At 43.5% G+C, this 19,069-nt stretch overlaps 1 protein-coding gene across 3 annotated transcripts; it reads left to right on the top strand.

Annotated features, from left to right (window-relative positions):
- Positions 1 to 6,870: 6,870 nt before the first annotated feature.
- On the top strand, positions 6,871 to 18,538 carry LOC144891784 (uncharacterized). Of its 3 annotated transcripts, none has more exons than XM_078776196.1 (4): positions 6,871 to 7,269; positions 10,384 to 10,432; positions 16,438 to 16,493; positions 16,766 to 17,961. In XM_078776196.1, exons 1-3 carry the CDS (start codon positions 7,038 to 7,040, stop codon positions 16,475 to 16,477), a joined length of 321 nt encoding a protein of 106 aa, XP_078632322.1. In that variant the 5' UTR covers positions 6,871 to 7,037; the 3' UTR covers positions 16,478 to 16,493; positions 16,766 to 17,961. The 3 variants fall into 3 exon arrangements, with proteins under 3 accessions (XP_078632322.1, XP_078632321.1, XP_078632320.1); XM_078776195.1 differs by having other exon boundaries at positions 16,610 to 17,961; XM_078776194.1 differs by having other exon boundaries at positions 16,438 to 18,538.
- The last annotated feature ends 531 nt before the right edge of the window (positions 18,539 to 19,069 follow it).

The following is a 19,069-nucleotide window of genomic DNA, read 5'->3' as shown; positions in this document are numbered from 1 at the left end:
AAAAAAAATTGTCATGGATACATGAAATTGTCCATTTCATTAAGATTAAAGTTGAGGACCTAAATCAAATTTCGGGTCAATTGGATTAAAGTTGATGAATTTTCAGATAAATTGATATTCGAAGTTTGACCTTGATTTGACCTTTGACCTTGAGTTACCCTTTGACCTTTTGCCCTAAAATAGTTGGTTTCCCAAATCAGCAATACACTATGTAATTGCTGTTTAATTTTCAAGTTAATAGGATGAAAATTGATGATTCTAGAAGTTTGACCTTGAATTGACCGTTTGACCTTAAAAATAGTTGGTTTCCCAAATCAGTGAGGCACTGAAATTGCTATATAATTTCCAAGTCAATCGGATGAAAATTTATGGTTTTTCAGATGAAAATTGAAGTTTTTGTAAGTTTGACCTTGCATTGACCTTTTGACCTCAAAAATACTTGGTTTACCAATTTAGTGACTCAATATCCAAATGCTGATCAATTTTCAAGTCAATCTGATGAAAAATGGCGATTTTAGAAATCAGACCTCTAGAAGACATGGAGTGGTCATACACACACCCTGATGCGCGTCCCTCCAACATATCCGTGCTGAACACTGTGTCTGTTGTCTTCGACATCATGTCAAAAATCTTGCGGCAAATCAGGCTGAAATTGGCTGGTATCTCCTTGATGTAATAGAGGTAGGCATTCCCATCATGGACCACAAGTGTAGACTCCACTGACGGTACTGGAGCATCCTCACACTCTTTGCTCAGATACTGGAAACATTTGGATTTGTCTGTCTTTGCCAGAAACCCATCAGCTGTCCCGATGCTATATGGAACAGGAGTCAACGGGTATGTCATCAGTTCCTGCATGTCCAACAGCAAACCTTGGCTTTGGGATTTCACGAAGAGTTGGAAGGCAATATTACCGTGTTGCTTATACTGGACAACTTTCTCCTTTGCTGTTGTTACTTTCACCTTCTTGTTCATGTCACTAAGGGTTCTCAGTCTCATCCGCTTGACTGGTTCAAAGAAGTTGGCATTCTTCTTTAGTCTGTCTTCGATGAAAGCTTCCCTTGCCTCCCTTCCTGCTGTTTAGGTCCTCAGTACATCAGTTGCAATCACGTCGGTGGCTGCCGCTCCAGAAGAAAGACAGATCAGCTTGTCCTGGTCGTCAACCATGAATGGATTGATGAAGCTTTCAACTGCCTCTTGTGCCTTTGTTACGCACTTCTCGCTCTTCAAGATTTCTGCGGGTCGTACATCACGATGCATTGTTCCACTGATGTTGTCTGGCAGCATGTCAGCCATGTTTAGAGTGGTATTAACATATTGTGATCGAACGTGTGTCGTTCTCACCCATCTTTGGTATGCATCATGGTTGCTGAGAACTCCAGAAACACCAACGCCACCTCCACCAACACCACCATGAGATTTGGCATGTCGCATGAAGGTTTCCTCCATAGTTTTGTCGACAGCACAACGGTTTCCGGGAATGAATGAACGGATGACACTCATCGCTCCCCCTCTGATCAAATCAGTTGCTCCTGGGTGTGATACCTCGATATTAGCCAAGAACGTAGAGAAGTACGTGATTACACTGTGGTTTGGATCTACAATAAACAAAACAATACGACATTCACAATTGGTGCACATCTGGCATGAAGGAATACATTTCATAATGAGGAAGAATTATCACATTTAACAACTTGTGTAATGAAAATATATCTTAAATAAATGTCAATGATCTGTATCACAATTGGAACCAGCTGAAATATGGTGGAACATTAGTTCAAATATGCTTAAATAATATGGTTAATCATTCTCAGTTCTGCAAGTGAAGCTGAACTAACTTTGTCTGTCCCTGCGATTCTTGGACGCCAAGTCCAAAAACTTAAGCTGGAAGTGAAACCGAGCTAAACTGTTCCAACATGAAGAATGAAGTGCTGAAATAAAACTTACCTAATAATTAACAAGCATTCTGAGTATTGCGCTGCAATGCATGTCCCCTACCGGCAGTCTGTCGTCCGGAAAACTGTTGGGGAAATTACCAAGGGTTATTTACCCACAGGTTCTGAATCGTTCCCAATCGCTAATTACCTCAGGACGGGCTCACCTGTGATTCGCACTCAGGACTTCGATTTATACACCTTGCAGACAGGTCAGCAGAAGCACGACAAAAAAAGTTGTTGATAAAGAACCTTTCGAGTCGCTAAATATCAGTAATTTATTATATTTTCCGGTTCACGATCAATGATCGATGTGTATATATATATGTTGCTCGGCTTGGCTCCGCCCCTCCCGAAAGCGCGCGCTGTGTCGCGCTGTTGACGTTCGCAGACGAGGCTGAGGGCGAGCGGTGCGGCTTGAGGAGAACTAGAATAAACAAGAGATATCCATTTTTAAAAATATTTTCGTTTAATTAGCGATATCTGCCAAACCACGTGCCCTATCGCAAATTCCAAAAGGACATTTTAGTAGACTGACATGCTGAACAGATCTGTGAAGTTTCCCCTTGATTGGATCAAAAATGAGGGAGGAGCTCGGTTTTAAAGGTTCATGCTTAAAAACGACATAACTCTGAAACCATGCGACGCATGACGCCATGCTCGCTGACTCTTTTGTTCGTCATGGGTATTCGATTCTGCCTGAAAAGTTTGGCCTCGATCTGTTCAGCCGTTGCAGAGAAAAAGGGGTTTTTGTGTTTTCACGAAAAACAATATGGCGACCGAACCACGTGACCTGTGACGTCATAATTACCATTGAAATATTCTACAGACCGAGTCCCCCATACGGTGAAAATTTGATCTCAATCGGTCCTATTATTGCAGAGAAAATCTTTTTTAAAGGAAATTGAAACTTAAAATGGCACTGAGTTAAGGATCATCAGAATTATCAGAATTCCCAAAGTTCAAAGTGCCATAACTTTGTCAAAAATGATCGAAACGTCGTGAAGTTCGAACTTGTCCTGTAACTTATCATGAGGAAACCAGGTGCCAAGTTTGAAATCATTAGCGTTAAGCGTTTAGAAAAAAAGTCCGGAAAACTGTTCTTTGCGTGACGGGCGGACAGACTTACGGATGGACAGACTGACAGACTGACGGACTGACGGACGGAGGGACGGCGTGCAAACCTATAGTCCCGTCCGGTGTACACCGGTAGGGGACTAATAAAGGGAAAGTAAATTAATACACATATCATTATGTGATGCGCCGGATATCTACAAGGGGTGTGTGTATATGTACCCCAATAACTCATATTATATATGTCTCAAACTTACAAATGACCCCATAATTCACCAAAATATGAAAATGTGCCAACGGATCACGACGCGAAGCGAAATTGGTCACGTTTTGAGGGTACCCCCATACATTGGCCCCAAATGACAAGTTCATCCCAACTTATGCAATGTTAACGTTTGATTTCATGTTCAGGACACGAGGGCATCAGAAAAATATAGGGTCGGAGGTTTGGGGGGCGGAGAGGGGGGTGCACGGCCAGCTATAGTAGCCCATGGCCTACTTCTTCGTTCCAGCGATTTATAATGCAACTGGAGGCCAAACTCTGAAGTTGTCTAAGGAGAGGAGTTATACGTCTCCACGAAAGAACTGTTTCAGTCAAAGAATAACTGAGAAATGGAATAGCCTTCCTCAGTTAGTGGTAATTGCACCATCGCCTCAAATATGTAAGAGCAAGTTGGACAAACATTGGTCCTTCTCTCATCTAATGTTACCTTGATTTCCCAACAGACATGCACACCTCACAATAAATTATGTTCTATTTATGTCAAGTAGTGGGACATATCGATGGAACCATCAATGATGGACCTGACAAACCCCATCGATGGAATGATCAGAAGTTTAAACAGGATTACCTTTTACTTCCATATAATAATAACGATGATGATGATGATGTCCTTTGACCTCAAAATCAATCGGCTTCTCAATTGTGACGACCTCTACAACTTGGTGAAGTTTCATGACGATCGGTTTAGAATTGTGACCTGCAGGCGAGTGACAAACAGACAGACAAGGGTGAAAACAACCTCCATCCACCAGGTAATTACGACTAGTAAGTATCACATCCAGCAGTGGCGTCCAACTCGTTGCTAAGATGTTGTTTTCACCGCGCTAAAATGGTGGCGACGTCGCTAACCGGAAGTATCCCAGCCCAGAGTCACAAGCACCTTTATAATAATAATAATAATTCATTTATTTTGTAAAGCGCTTTTCAAGAAGCCCAAAGGCGCTTTGACAGAGTGCAAAACATAATGCATAACAAAACATGAAAACAACAATTGCAAAAAGACAAGAATCAATAGGGAAATATTTAAAGTAAAAGGAGGGAGAAGGAGAAGTGATAGTCAGGGGTTAAATGCTGTGGGTTGAATGTTGAATGCAGTGCTGAACAGGTGGGTCTTGAGTGATGTTTTGAATGTGGTGAGTGAGGAGGAGTCTCTGATGGTGTGAGGTAGTGAGTTCCAGAGGGTGAGAGCAGCGATGGAGAAGGCCCTGTCCCCCCAGGATATGAATTTGGTCCGGATGGGGGGGGGGGGGTCAGGAGGTTGGTACCAGCAGAGCGGAGGTTGCGGGTGGGAGTGTGTCTGGAGAGGAGGTCAGCCAGGTAGGATGGGGCCAGGTTATGGAGGGCTTTGTAGGTCAAGAGGAGGATTTTGTACTGGATTCTCTGGGAGATGGGGAGCCAGTGAAGCTTGTAAAGGACGGGGGTGATGTGGTCACGGGTCCGGGAATGGGTGAGTAGACGGGCAGCGGAGTTCTGAATGTATTGGAGTTTATTGGTGGTTGTTGAGGGTGAACCATAGAGGAGGCTATTGCAGTAGTCCAGACGGGAGGTGATGAAGGCGTGGATGAGGGTTTCTGCAGCCGTGGAGGAGAGGGATGAGCGGAGACGGGCGATGTTTTTCAGGTGAAAGAAGGCTGTCTTTGTGATCTGTTTAGTGTATTTGTCGAAGGAGAGGGTTTGGTCAAAGATGACGCCAAGATTCCGGATGAGAGGGGAGGTGGATACTGGGATACCGTCGATGTTGAGGGCAAAGTTATGGGTGGATTTTGTGAGCGTTTTTGGGCCAATGATGATTATTTCAGATTTATCACAGTTAAGTTTGAGGAAGTTGATTTGAAGCCAGGATTTTATTTCAGAGATGCAGTTTGTCAGGATAGAGTGGGTGTCAGTGGAGACGGACTTGGTGGAGATGAAAAGCTGGATGTCATCGGCGAAGCAGTGGAATTGGAGACCATGACGGCGGATTAAGTGACTATGGGGGGACAGGTAAAGGATGAAGAGGAGGGGGCCAAGAACTGAACCTTGGGGGACACCTTGGGGGAGGGGAGCAGTGGGGGATTTGCAGTTATTGATGGAGATGAACTGGCGTCTGTCAGAGAGGTATGATTTAATCCAAGAGAGGGCAGTGCCGGTAACGTTAAAGGTGGATTCAAGTCGGGTGAGGAGGATGGTGTGATCGATGGTGTCAAAGGCAGCGCTGAGGTCGAGGAGGACGAGAATGTTGAGGTTGCCAGCGTCAGAGGAGAGGAGAAGGTCGTTGGTGATTTTGAGGAGAGCAGTTTCAGTACTGTGGTTGGAGCGGAATCCGGATTGGAATGTTTCATACAGGTTATTGGCAGAGAGGTGATGTTTGAGTTGAGTGGCTACAGCGCGTTCCAAAACTTTCGACAGAAAGAGTAGGTTGGAGATGGGTCTGAAGTTGTTTAGGGTGTCAGGGTTTAGACCAGGTTTTTTTAGAATGGGGGTAACAGCAGCAATTTTGAGGGATGGTGGGACGATGCCTGTAGACAGGGAGGAGTTTATTGTTGCAATGATAAGTGGAGAGAGAGCAGGGAGGGAGGCCTTGACAAAGCTGGAGGGGATGGGGTCAAGAGTGCAGGTGGCAGTTTTCATTCCTATGAGGAGTTCAGAGAGGTCAGTAGGGGAGACCGGGGAGAATTGAGACAGGGGAAGGCAGGATAAGGGGGGGGGGCAGGTGGTTGGAGGGGGAGCGGGTGCGGCGGTGGTCAAGCTGTTGTAGATGTTGTCAATTTTGCGTTGGAAGAAAGAAAGGAAGGAGATGCAGTTGTCTACTGTGAATGACTGGGTGGTGGTGTCCAGGGGGCGGAGGAGTTTGTTTATTGTAGAGAAGAGTGCTTTTGGGTTTCCGGAGCCAGAGTGGATAATTTGAGAGTAGTAGGCGGAGCGGGCGTGGGAGAGGGCATCTTTGTAGTGTTGTAGGTGGTCCTTGTAGGCTTGGGAGTGAACTGTGAGACCTGTTTTATTGCGGAGTCTTTCAAGTTGGCGAGCACGAGTTTTCATCAGGCGGAGTTCAGGGGTAAACCAGGGAGCAGAATGGGTGAAAGAAACTGTTTTGGTTTTTACAGGCGCAAGCTGGTCAAGGCAGGAGGAGAGAGTGTGGTTGTAGTAGTCAGTGAGGTCGGAAGGGGTGTGGAGGTCAATGAAGGGAGAAGTGGACATTTTTTCAGAGAGGGTGGATGAGAATGAGGGAGGTGAAAGAGCGTTTAGCTTACTTTATGGTAAAGAAAACGCTTCAACTACGCATTGCAAATAAACATAACTAATATGATTTCAGGAGCAATTACACAACTTCCCGTTATACTCTTTCAAAGATAATATTATTTTAAATTTGCTAAATAAATTATTTTTCAAAATAAATTATTTTGTTTGAAGCAACTGTAGCGGTGTAATGGACCATTGTTTCATCGGTAGTGTAGCAGCTGCCTCTATATTTTAGTTTGGTTGATTTAAAATTTTAAACTCTTAAATGATGTTCGTTGTTTAAATACGTTTGCCGTTATACCTCAAACATCAGTCAGTCGATATTTGTGAAAATTAATTGTGGACTTTGAACGGCCAATCACAGCGAGCCAAACGACAGGTCAGTGTCAGACTGTCAGTCGTCACTCGTCAGAGGCCGTGGAAAGAGCCTGAAGGGTAGAATGCCAGAGCTAGCGTAGCGGTGCAAACTTCCGAAGACAGAGAGCGCTCGGCATCGCCAAAGGATCCTGTGGTGACCGTTTGATACGATGGAACACCTTTTGGAAGCCGTGGGCTTGCCTTCCGTGCTCACGTACGCTCGGGCTTGCTACTCCGACCTCCTGACCGTGTCGAACTCGGTGCTGGCCGCCGTGCAAACCGGACCGAGCCTCGGGCTGGCTCTACAGGCGGCAGGTCTGTACCTCATGCTGAGCCTCGTGCTCGTGTGGCTCGCGTGGCGGACGTACGGAGGCACGATCGCACAGATCTACCTGCGCCAAGGTAAGCGTTCCTCCCTCCATCAACGGCCGATGGAAACACCTACTTTTGAGGAACTTGTTTATGTTATATCGCTCATTTATTAATCATTCCGGTATACAAATGTATCCAATCTCAATACATGACATTATCATGACGATCATCTTTTGTGGCTTCCCATCTGTCCTGTACTTCTTGTCCTTCAATATATATATATATATATATATTACACACACACACACGCACACGCACACACACACACACATATATTTGTTTGTACACAAGATCGAGGCTCGTGTAAGAGCTAACATCAATCACAAAAAAACAACAGCAACAACAAAAAAAAACCTGACGCACAAAACATACAAAAAGGTAGCGGGAGACAAGATGGGGAGAGAGAGGGAAGCACACAAGTACAACAGCAGAGAACGGGGACATCGGGAGATTTGTGGGAGGGAGAGGGCTTGGGTGGAGGAGGCATGGGAAGGCGGGAGTGTGGGAAAGTATAAAACACATGGACACTTTATTTACATGTTCAGACAGAAGGAGACCTTTCAGAACACAAAATGATATTTGATGAAGAAGAGAATGCTCAACCGTAGCAGTCAGTGTAGCTGCAGCTACTGATGGAGATTAATCTCCACTTCTTTCATTCAAACAATCAAAACACAGATGAAGACTCGTGGTGATATAAAAGGAAGTCGAAGTGAAATCATTCGTTCGTTGTATGACATTTTCTACTCGGTGTTAACGTTCTTTATTTTGTCCGGATCACATTTAGGATTTTGGTGTATCAGACGTACCGAGGCACGAGATGATACTTGTGTATCCCAACAGGTTGGACCCAAATTAACTGCACACATGGGACAAGAGGAAGTGAACGAGATGGCACGAAGTTACCAAAGCAATGGAAAGATTTATTGAATAATTAAATGAAAACAAAATGAAGAAGGTTGAGCTCAGTTTAAAAAAAAAAGAAAAAAAGGAAACACTCCAAATTCATCGGCTAATTTTTGGATCCCACCCGCTGTCTTTTGCCTACTTGCCAAACTTTGCCTTAACACAACGGAGACATACGGAGACCTTAACACACTGCCTGGAATTCCTTGACCGCTGGGTTCCAGCTCAGAATGGTAGGCTGCGTACGGAGATGTCTGTCTTGACATATTCCAGCTCTGATTGTCTCAGAAGCACAGCACGGACACAGGGATTTTTTTTTTTCGGCCCAGTGTCCAAGCAAACGCACAGATTTCAGCATGGACGCTGACGGCTCCCTATCCCCTAGTTATCTCTGTGACAGGATGTACCCTCTTTCACGTCCCGAAGCCAACTGTCTTGATGTGACCGGTGCTTGGATTCAAACTGGAGAATTGTGTCGTGTCATCTCTCCCGATTGGTCGACAGCAATCGGCCAGTCTGACTTTGAATGTGGTGTTCAAACGGGTGACGTGTGCACTCTCCCATGTTTAAAGTGCTCGACCCCTCAAACTCGTCGATCGTTGTGCTGATCAGCGTAACCAATGAGTGTGCGCTCAGGTGTGGTTGTCAGGAGGAAGCACGCATGGTCACGCAAACCAACAATAACACGGCCAGACATTTAAAAAATAAAATAAAAACTCGGCCACCCCCAACTATAAATATTTTGAAACGATTAGATCTAGACAGAAAACTAATACATTTGCAACACCGCACATTATGGAGGGTAAGTACATTACAACTGATCTATCCTGCTGTCTCCTAATGTTTTACACCCTAAAAAACCACTGCAAAATGAAGGCTTATGGAGGAACAAAATTCCAGAGGATCAAGTTTTGCTAACGATCAATTGGCAGAGAGTTGCAAGGAGATGAAGCACATTCGATGGCTGCACAAAAACGATCTGAAGGGGAAAGGTGGCTAGGAGGTTAACAGAGGAGGTTAACGGGCTGTGGGAGATGGCAGAGAGCCGCATGCACCCTTAAAACACTGAGGTAGGAATATGGTTTGGCGGACATGGTGAAGCGATCCTACAGGTGAACTAGAACGGCACTCGGTAGGTGTGCATGACTACCCCAGGCTGAACATTTTATGTTTTCTATCCACAGATCTGAATTTGGACCTGAACCAAAATCGAATCGGCTTGTTCTTGTCACCAAACCAACTCGTCCACCAAGTTTTGTCATAACCCGTCCACATATTTTTGAGATGTCGTGCTATATATAGTTTTTGGCCATTTCACTCAATGGTGAAGAATCGATTTTAAAAAAATTCTCGTATCCGGATTCAGATCTTCACCAAAATCAATTCAGTTCTTCCTCGTCACACACCCAACCTGTCCAAGTTTCATTGAAATCCATCCATAACTTTTGTGAGATGTCATGATATATATATATATATATATATATATATATATATATATATATACATATATAAATATATAGTTTTTGGCCCTATCTTTCAATGGTGAAAAATCACTTTTAAAATTGTAGTATCGAGATCCCGATCTTCACCAAAATCGAATCGATTTGTCCATGTCACACACGCAACCTGTCCACCAAATGTCGTCCGAATCCGTCTGCAACATTTTGAGATATCCTGCTTGCAGAAAATCCGACAGACATGTGTGAAAATGTAACCTCCATTCACCTTGGGTGACAGAGGTAACAAAGGGGTGCAGTGCAGGTGAACAAGCATCATTGACTTTAACAAGGATCGGAGGTTACTGGACGAATATGTTTGTCCTCGTAAAGTTGGCGTGCGGTGGAGGACTTTTCGGTTGTTTAAAAAAAATTAAATAAACACCAACTATTCTCTGTTGGAAAAGCAGTTGTTCGGTCGACGTTGCAAAATCGATTTGCACTTATATGTCAGAGTAAATGTTAAAGCATCGTGTACCCCCTCCCCTGGGTATTGTTCAATTCCGGTAATGCACTTTGTAAATTAAGTTGGAAATAAATGGGAGCTGGGTGGCGACTCTTGGCTCCTATTCAGTGTGCGAGGTGAAATATCGTGTCGGAAATTGAAATTTGCGATTCTGCGCGAAGTGCAACCCTTGGTCTCCGAGAACATTTTGATTGGTTTTGCTTTGACTAATGAGGTGTAAATGCTTAGCGTAGCATTGTTAAGCTTTTCCTTTACCATTTCCTTCTGTTCTTCCAGGTGCAGCTCAAAGCACGTTTGCCCCTGATGGGTACGCAAGGAATAGCCGGTAAGTGCACAACTACACACGCTTTGTTATTGGTTCACATTAAATGGGTCCTCACATGTATCTCTATGACCAGCCTTCCACAACTCTTGTGCTTGCCAAAATCTGGACCTTTTAAAATGCTTCGATCGCCTCCACTAAACGTGCATATGTAACATATTAGATGAAATAATTGCATGCGTGGACTTGCCTCTCAAACGCGATTGAATGGAAACTGTCGATTTTGTCGTCTGCGTCGTTTTGGCTTCAGCCATCGCTCTGTTCTTCTTCTACAGTCACAATTATTCACATGCTCTTGTGGGGTTGGCTGGGGGATGTTTTTCACCCAAGTCTTTCACAAACCGGCTGGCCAGGCCTGATCTGATGCTCAACTAAGTGGTTGGAACATTAATTTGTAATTTCGCCACAGTGTCAGCTATAGCTCACCTAAACTTCATAATGGACACAATGGGATCCGCCAACTGTCCGCCAACTCCTGCCCACCTCCCATTCCCCCTCCCACCCGGCCCCCACCCAAGAACACAGCAATCCTTCTAAGGCAATGGCATTTGAATTAATGGTGTGCCATTTGCGATCGGATTGTTACTTGGCAAATCAATCTTTTTTGACAAGTATGTTTATCACTCCGGTCTGTGTGTGTTTTTACCTCCGCCACCAAAGGTGGATGGAGGTTGTGTTTTCACCCCTGTCTGTCTGTCTGTCTGTTTGTCCGTTTGTGAACAAAATATCTCAAAAAGTTGGGGATGGATTTGGACGAAATTTGGCAGAGATGTAGCGTATGTGACAAGGAGGAAATAATTAGATTTTGATGAAGATCGGGATTCGGATCCGGCTACGAGAATTTTTAAGTGATTCTTCACAAGGGCATCCGGCCATAAAGCATTGCTTCAAAAAGGGGACCACGGTGCCCGAAAAAGGCCAACCCCTGCTCTGTGGGGAGAAATGGCCTCTAAAGGTGGTTCTTTTTCTTCACCATTGGGAGATAGGGCCAAAAACGATACATGGCAGGATATCTCAAAAAGTTATGGATGGATTTCGATGAAAGTTGTTGGACTGGTTGTGTGTGTGACAAGGAAGAATCGATTCAATTTTGGTGAAGATCTGGATCCGGATTCAGGTAGTAGAATTTTTAAAGTGAGTCTTCACCATTGAGTGATATGGCCAACCAGTATGGTGAAGGTATGCTCTCTACTGAGTCCCATTCTAGTTTTGTGTGTGTGTTTGTTTGTCCGCTCACTTATACTTGCCTACAGGTCACAATTTTAAACCGATCTTCACGAAACTTCACCAAATAGTAGAGTTGGTGGTCTGACAAAACCCTATTTATGTTTAAGGTCAAAAAGGTCAACAACATTTTCAAATTTCTAAAATCCTCAATTTTCATCCAATTGACTTGAAATTTGAATAGGATTTACATATCGGCTTACTGAAATCAACCACCAACTATTTTTGAGATCAACATCGGCCACAACGTCAACATAGGCCTAAGGTCAACCACTTTTTCCAGATTTCTAAAATCTTCAATTTTCATCCGATTTGCATATCGGCTAACTGAATGCAACCACCACCTATTTTTTGAGATCAACATAGGCCAAAGGTCAATAACCTTTCCAAATTTCTAAAATCCTCAATTTTCATCCGATTTACTTGAAATCTGAATAGGATTTACATATCGGCTTACTGAAATCAACCACCAACTATTTTTGAGGTCAACATAGGCCAAAATGTCAACATAGGCCAAGTTTCTAAAATTGTCAATTTTCATCCGATTAACTTAAAATTTGAAGGCGATTTGCATATCAGGTCAAATAATTCAACCACCAATTATTTGTGAGGTCAAAAGGATGCTCTACTGAGTGCCATTCTACTTTGTTCTCTTTTGCCAAGTGTCGCTCTATGTGTGATTTTTCATTTGTTGGCTTGTTTAGTTATTCTCAACATACACAACCATTGCGTTTGATTCACATTTCCTGTCCTGTTAAATTTATCTTCTTTGTCTCAGAATCTTCACAAGCAGGCTGCCAATTGGGGGGAGGGGGGGGGTGGTAGGTCTTAAAATTGCTTGGTATTATGTTTTGGGGAGGGGGCTGCCAATTCAAACCTCTGCCATGCACTTGTCATATGTTCAGTAGTCTATTTATGCTGAGAAACAAATTGTGCTCTCCGCACCTGACCATTGGTAGCAAGATGGAATACCTTTAGATAAGTTGACAAGTTCAACAATGGATTTTGTCATCTGAAATTTGAGCTCTCAATAGATTTGATCTGATGGAGGGCTAGTGCATGAAACACCAGTTGTACCTCACTTTCCACAGAGGTTAAATAGTCCTCAGATGCACACTTTTGGTTTCTTTTTTTTACAGTAAGGTGAAATATTTTTTTCTGAGGCTCGTAGTGGAACTGACACACACACACACATCTCGTTTTTTTCATTTCTGTTCCTCACAATTCTGTCTCTCTGTTATTCACACACACACATACACACATATATACATACATCTTGTTTTTTTATTTTTGTTCCTCACAATTCGATCTCTTATGATTTTCAATTCTTATTTCTCTTATTAAATTCTTATTTAAAAATGCATTTAATCAATTGTACAGTATTGGTTGTTCCTAAACTTAAATATAAATAATTTAAAGGATTGCTGTAAATGATATTAATTTCACAACATCCCATATTCAACTTTATTTAAATTGTAAACCTCAAAACAGTTCCCTTGCTTAAAGCAAGAACCTTAACCCGTAAGCAATTGACTCGTTTCCCGACTGCATGGATCATCAGCTGGGCATCGTTCTTCCTTGAGGTTTCGATCCTTTCAGCCCAGGACCTCTCCAAACGGCAGATCCACAACCTCGATCATGGATCCACATCAATAGATGATACATCAGTAGATCCACAACCTCAGTTGCATCCAGACATTGTCAACTCATCAATGCAACATCACTTATTCCAAACTTTACTTGCAATAGGATTTAATGTATTATCAATATCATATATCTATAACTTTCTTACACACTCCATGATATGATAATATCACACATGATAATGTCAATAACACACACACGCACACAATCAGTGCCGTGGCCACTGAGCAGTGCGGTCCAACAGCACCTCACCTTAATTGTCACCAATCGAGGGTGGCTGTCTGGACCGTGTTGCTCTACCACTTTACCAGTATATGAGGGGAGGAGAGTTGGAAAGTCATGCCATGGTGTGGCCCATCCATTGCCATAGTGTCTCTCGCCCGGCCACGCCTGGTTCAACATAGGAAACACATGATAAAACACCTTGGCATTTCTAGATAGAAAAGGTTACAACAACATCTCCTCGTGGTACACAAACAAACAGGACTACTTATCCCCTATCCACACATCCTTATTGCAAGAAAGAAAAGTCGTATTATATCTATGCCAACACAAACCGGTCAATAACATAACAACAACATGCATTTTAAGGCCATTTTCCTGCTAGAGCGGGGGTTAGCCTTGCAGTCCCCATGACAATCTTCTCCACTTTGCCCTATTTTCTGCATCTCCCCTTGTTAACCCCCTTGCCCGCATTTCTTCTTCCACCATCTTTAGCCAAGTCTTTCTCGGTCTTCCCCGTCCTCTACTTCCTTCTACATTCATTTCCATCACTCTTCTCAACCAGTCACTTTCATCCTTCCTCAACACATGACCAAACCATCTCAACCTGTTTCTCTTCACAGCATCAATCACAGGCTCTATTCCCATCATCTTTCGCAATTCATCATTTGTCTTACTTTCTTTCAACGATACTCCACACATCCACCGAACCATTCACATTTCCACCCTTTCCAGCCTTCGTTGCTGCTCTACGTTCATTACCCATGTCTCGCTCCCATAAATCGTAACACTTCTCACACATGCAGCATACACCTTTCCCTTCAACTTCAACGACACTCCCCTCCTCGTCAGCACGCCTCTCAGTTCCCGAAACTTCTTCCATGCACATCTCACTCCAGCAACCGTTGCCGAGTCTGATGCACCTTCTCCATTCAGCATGTCTCCGAGGTAGCAAAATGCTTTCACACCTTCCAGCTTCACACCATCTCCAAGATCCAACTCAACATTTCCTCCATCTGCAGCTCCCTCTGTGCACACTTTACACTTGAATGTAGCTGCCACACTGGTTAATGACCCTCTCAAACCATTACATTTTTGATGGAACCACTCAGCGCACATTGTACATTGAATGGAGTTCACTCCGGCACCCTTCCTGCACACAGCACACGGCCACCTCCCAGTTCTTTCCACCTCACCACATGCCATCACCATCGTTTTTCCGATATTCCCCTTCAGACCTTTTGTCTCCATACATTCCTTCCACTTGTTCATCTTCTCCTTTAGTGCATCCATACTCTCCCCCAATCAACACAAGATCATCTGCATACAACAACTCCCACGGTAAACCCTCCTTTATGTTCCGAGCCAGCACCTCCATCACAGCTACAAATAGTAGTGGACTTAGTACCGACCCCTGATGCACTCCCACCTTCACCTCAAACTCACCACGGTTCCCGTCCTTCGTCCTTACAATTGTGCGTGCTCTTTCGTACATTGCCATCACTATAACTTTAGTTATCAATTCACTAACCTAACCCTAAAATCACTATAACAAAAACAGTTATCAATAACATAATAACTTTAATTTGTATCTCAGCACGGCACTAACAATACCTCTAAATCTTCTATCTCAGCATTGGACCAATGGCATTGTGGGTTAAAACCAGGCTAAAGGCAGCAGCATTAATGGAGTAGAAACTAATGCATAAATATTGTTACGTTTATGGGGAGGGGAAGGGGGTTAGAGAGATTACCTTAGAAGTGATATAATTGTATAGAGTAGTATGGTCCGTCTGCGAGTAGGGAGCCAATCTCGATGCAAGTAGGGACCTGTTAGCTTAAGGATTGTGTTTTTGCACGATACAGATGGTCGTGCTTGTAATAGATAGAGAGGGATCAAGTTGACGAAACGTGTGTAACCATCCACCGGGGGCACCAGGTCAGAGCTCACATGAGCAGAGAAGAATGAGGCAGAAAGTAATGGGACTCTGCCAGGCAATGAGAAAGCGGAGCGGAGCTTTGATCGTCTCATGGAAGGGGGTGGAGCCCAATGCCTGGTGGGGTGGAGGGTTGTTTAGAGAAACAAGGGGGAGCTGAAAAAGGTGCAATGGGATAGCGTAAGTTCTGGGGAGAAGGAGAAGGGGGAGGAGCTTGTGACATGCACGGGAGGATTGCGAGAATTCTGAGAAGGGGAGGAGCCTGGATTGAGTGGGTTCAGTGCACTTGGGAGCTTGTGGTTTGTGAGGAGAACTAAGAGAGGTCTGAGGAGACTGGAATGTGTTAACAAGGTGGAGAGATTTAAGGAGGTCGTCCTGCCTGCCTGCCTTGGCCCTGGAGCTGTTATTGTCCCACTGCCCTTTCGTTGTCTTGCTCGTCTTATCACCTCTACACAGTCCTGATTGTCTCATCACCCTGCCCATCGTAATGCCGATATCATCGCCTGCTCCCTCCATGCCCATCCTCTCCCTCCTCCGCTGCCACCAGAGATATGTCACCCGGTTTTGTCCCTCACTCCATCTGTGCTTGTGATTGGAGGGAGGCGCCTTAGTATTTCGAGGATTTATTTTACTTCATTGCTTACGTCTATAAGTGTATATAGTTGTATTCATTCTCTCCTGCTTTTGGTGTTGGGGAATAAACCTTGTAAAATTTCCATTGTTTTGAGTTTTGGTGCTCCAGATAAATAGATGTAAAAGATGTGCATGACTAAACATATAATTGCATCCCATTTTGTGCCATGTTCTGGTATTTATTTATTTAGGTATTTATTCAACCTTCAAGATGGGGAAATTAAGGTGGCTGACTGTGATTGATTAAACTGCGGGGTGTTTTGAAAACAATGCGACGAACCGCCTATCAGTTGATATTTCCATCTCTCAGATTGGAAAAAAAAAAAGGGTGCTTTTGTTGTTTTTCAGATCGAGGAAAGACAACCATGGCCACAACTCTGCGACGTAACAGAGTTAAACTACAGGTGAGCTGGTTCCTGTCAGCCATGGAAGAAATGTGCACAGCTCCCTGGACCTGTTGTAATTAAAAAAAAATTTTTGATTTTCCATTATTTGATCCAATGCTTGGAATGGACACCAGAACTTGGAACGGACAGCAAATCGCTACCGATGGAAAATGGTGGGACACTGCAGCTGCCACTTCATTCTGTAGTTCCACCAATTGCGTGGAGATCTTTGTTTTGATACCTCAGAGCTGTGACTTGTACTGAGGCAACCTATCTTTTTTATTATTTAGAATCCTGGTGCAGGTGCTGCTTAAATTTTTGGATTTGTGCTCACTTCACCACAGTACCGTGGGCATCTTGTGGAAGCTCGGTGGATACCAGACATCTCCCCTGAAAAACTCTTAATCAGACTTCGTGAGAAGTTTGCGAATAGAATGTTGAACTCTTCTGGTTCATTGTGTACATACCTATGTTTTGATGTTCCGATACACGTTTTATTACTTTCAATTGGTGTTATCTTTTGCCCCTTGCTTTGAATCCAAAGTGCTTTTTGATAACTAAGTTTTGCATGCCTTTGAGACTTTGCAAGTTTTGAAGTGCATGGTCCTTTAACTCTTCAGCCTGTTTTCAGACCTCTACAATCAGTTCTCTGCCTTTTCAAAAGGCTTCAGAGTCAAAGACATGACATCAATTCCAATGGCATCTGATCAGGAAACTGGTCCACTGCTGGGAAATGTCTTAGCCTGGAAACTACGAAGGAAAGTATTGACATCTGTGTTTCACTGGTGAAAGAATATTCCCCCACGGTGGGAAAGGCAATGGGGTGAGGGAAGCGGTCATGGATGGTCTTTAACTTTCCATTGTTGGAAAGTTTTATGCACCATTCACCTGAGTCATCGTATTTTAAGTTTGTTCGAGGTGAAAAACTTGTCCAACCAAGTTTGAGAGTTTGTGGTTTCGTGCTGCCGGTACAAATAGGCATTACACACAAACACAAAATAAAAGCCATGGTGCTTGAAATGGAATGATTGGTGAGCGGCGGCAGTAAAACCACCGTCCCTGTTAGTATTTGTGCAGTCGGATGTAGTTGCTGCAATTTTGTATTATTCAGGGCTTGTACTGTGCCAAACGTTTTAACAAATTGGCTGGACAGGCTTGCATTCAGCCAAATGGCCTTGATTTACTGAAAGTAAATCTTAGCTTATTTTTCCTGAAATATGGATTCCTTCCCTTTGGCCGGTTTTCTGAAGTGCATATAAGAATGTAAAGTGAAATCGTAATGCAATACACTGTTATGGTTGTGGATGGAGTTTGTAAGAGATTATGATCATTGATCATTGAACAGATGTGCTTGGCTCCACTTGCTCATCAGGACACATTTTATTCCGATGATGTTTTATTCGGTTTGAGAACTCTCTCTTTCCTTGCACCATTCTCCAATGCATTGTTATAGTGCTATTAAAGCATCCACGTTCTTGTGATAAGATTATAAGCGTCCTTTTTCTTTTTTTTGTTAGTTGGTGTAACTGTTTACATCGGTGATTGAGAGTGCCAGATCCTGTAGAGAGTGCATACATTTCTCACCTTTCGTGATCCTCCATACCCTTTCCTCGTTTCACTCACCTCTACTCCTTTATGGAATTAGGATCCTGGGTTTGAATCCCGGTCGATCGCTGAATTAACGCCAGGGGGGTTGACTCAGCCTGTCATCCTTCTGAGGTCCGCAAATTGAGTACCAGTTCACTGGTAATTCCCTGTGTGTCGCAAAAGGCGACTAACAGGGTTGGTGGCAGGAATGGCATCCTACCATAAAACATTGCTTCAAAAAGGGGACCATGGTACCAGAAAAAGACCAAACCCTGCTCTGCAGGGAAAAACGGCCTCTAAAGGTGGTTGTACTCCTTTATGGAATTGTGTTTGTCAATTTATCGGGATCTCTGTGCTCGTCTCCAATACTTCAATATGGCGGTCCATCACCACATCATTTGAACAGCCATACACACCCCTGGTATGTTCTATCCTTGCAAATCCTGTCTGCTTAATAAATCTGCAGCTCAACTCTTGATGTTTCGCTCTGTTGGTTCAATAACCGGCCATGCTTTATTGTTCAGCTCAACTGTGAGTCTTACCTTCTTTGCACAATTAAATGGATCAAAACTACCCTGTGCTCGCGAAGCGAAAAACAGGCATAGGCATTCGGTTGCGTGTGTACATGTGGCGTCTGCATTTTAAAAATTCAATTTCTCAGCTGATTGATCCGATTGTTTGTCCGAAAACCGTTGGCCCGATTGACACAAAATTTTACCATAGGAGCACCTCCGCCTGTACAATTTTATTTGTAATTATGACGTCAAAGGTCATGTATGGACGCCATCTTGGAAAAACGTTACACCTCTAAATCTCCCAAACCGCTCAATGGGAAAAGTTGAAACAAGGCTCATTGTCAAGTACTCCCCATGGGGAATAAGATACGTTGATATCGGTGCCTTAATTATGACATCTTAATTTGACAGGGACAATGCTGTCTGATCAGTTTGAAATTTATTGAGCATGATCTATGCAACAATTATATTAGAGAATGTAAATTTTACGAT

This window comes from Myxine glutinosa, chromosome 4 (assembly GCF_964187855.1).
Source record: "Myxine glutinosa chromosome 4, kmMyxGlut1.1, whole genome shotgun sequence".
NCBI lineage: Eukaryota > Metazoa > Chordata > Myxini > Myxiniformes > Myxinidae > Myxine > Myxine glutinosa.
Note: the sequence above shows the minus strand (reverse complement) of the source record. Positions and strands in the feature narration are given on the sequence as shown.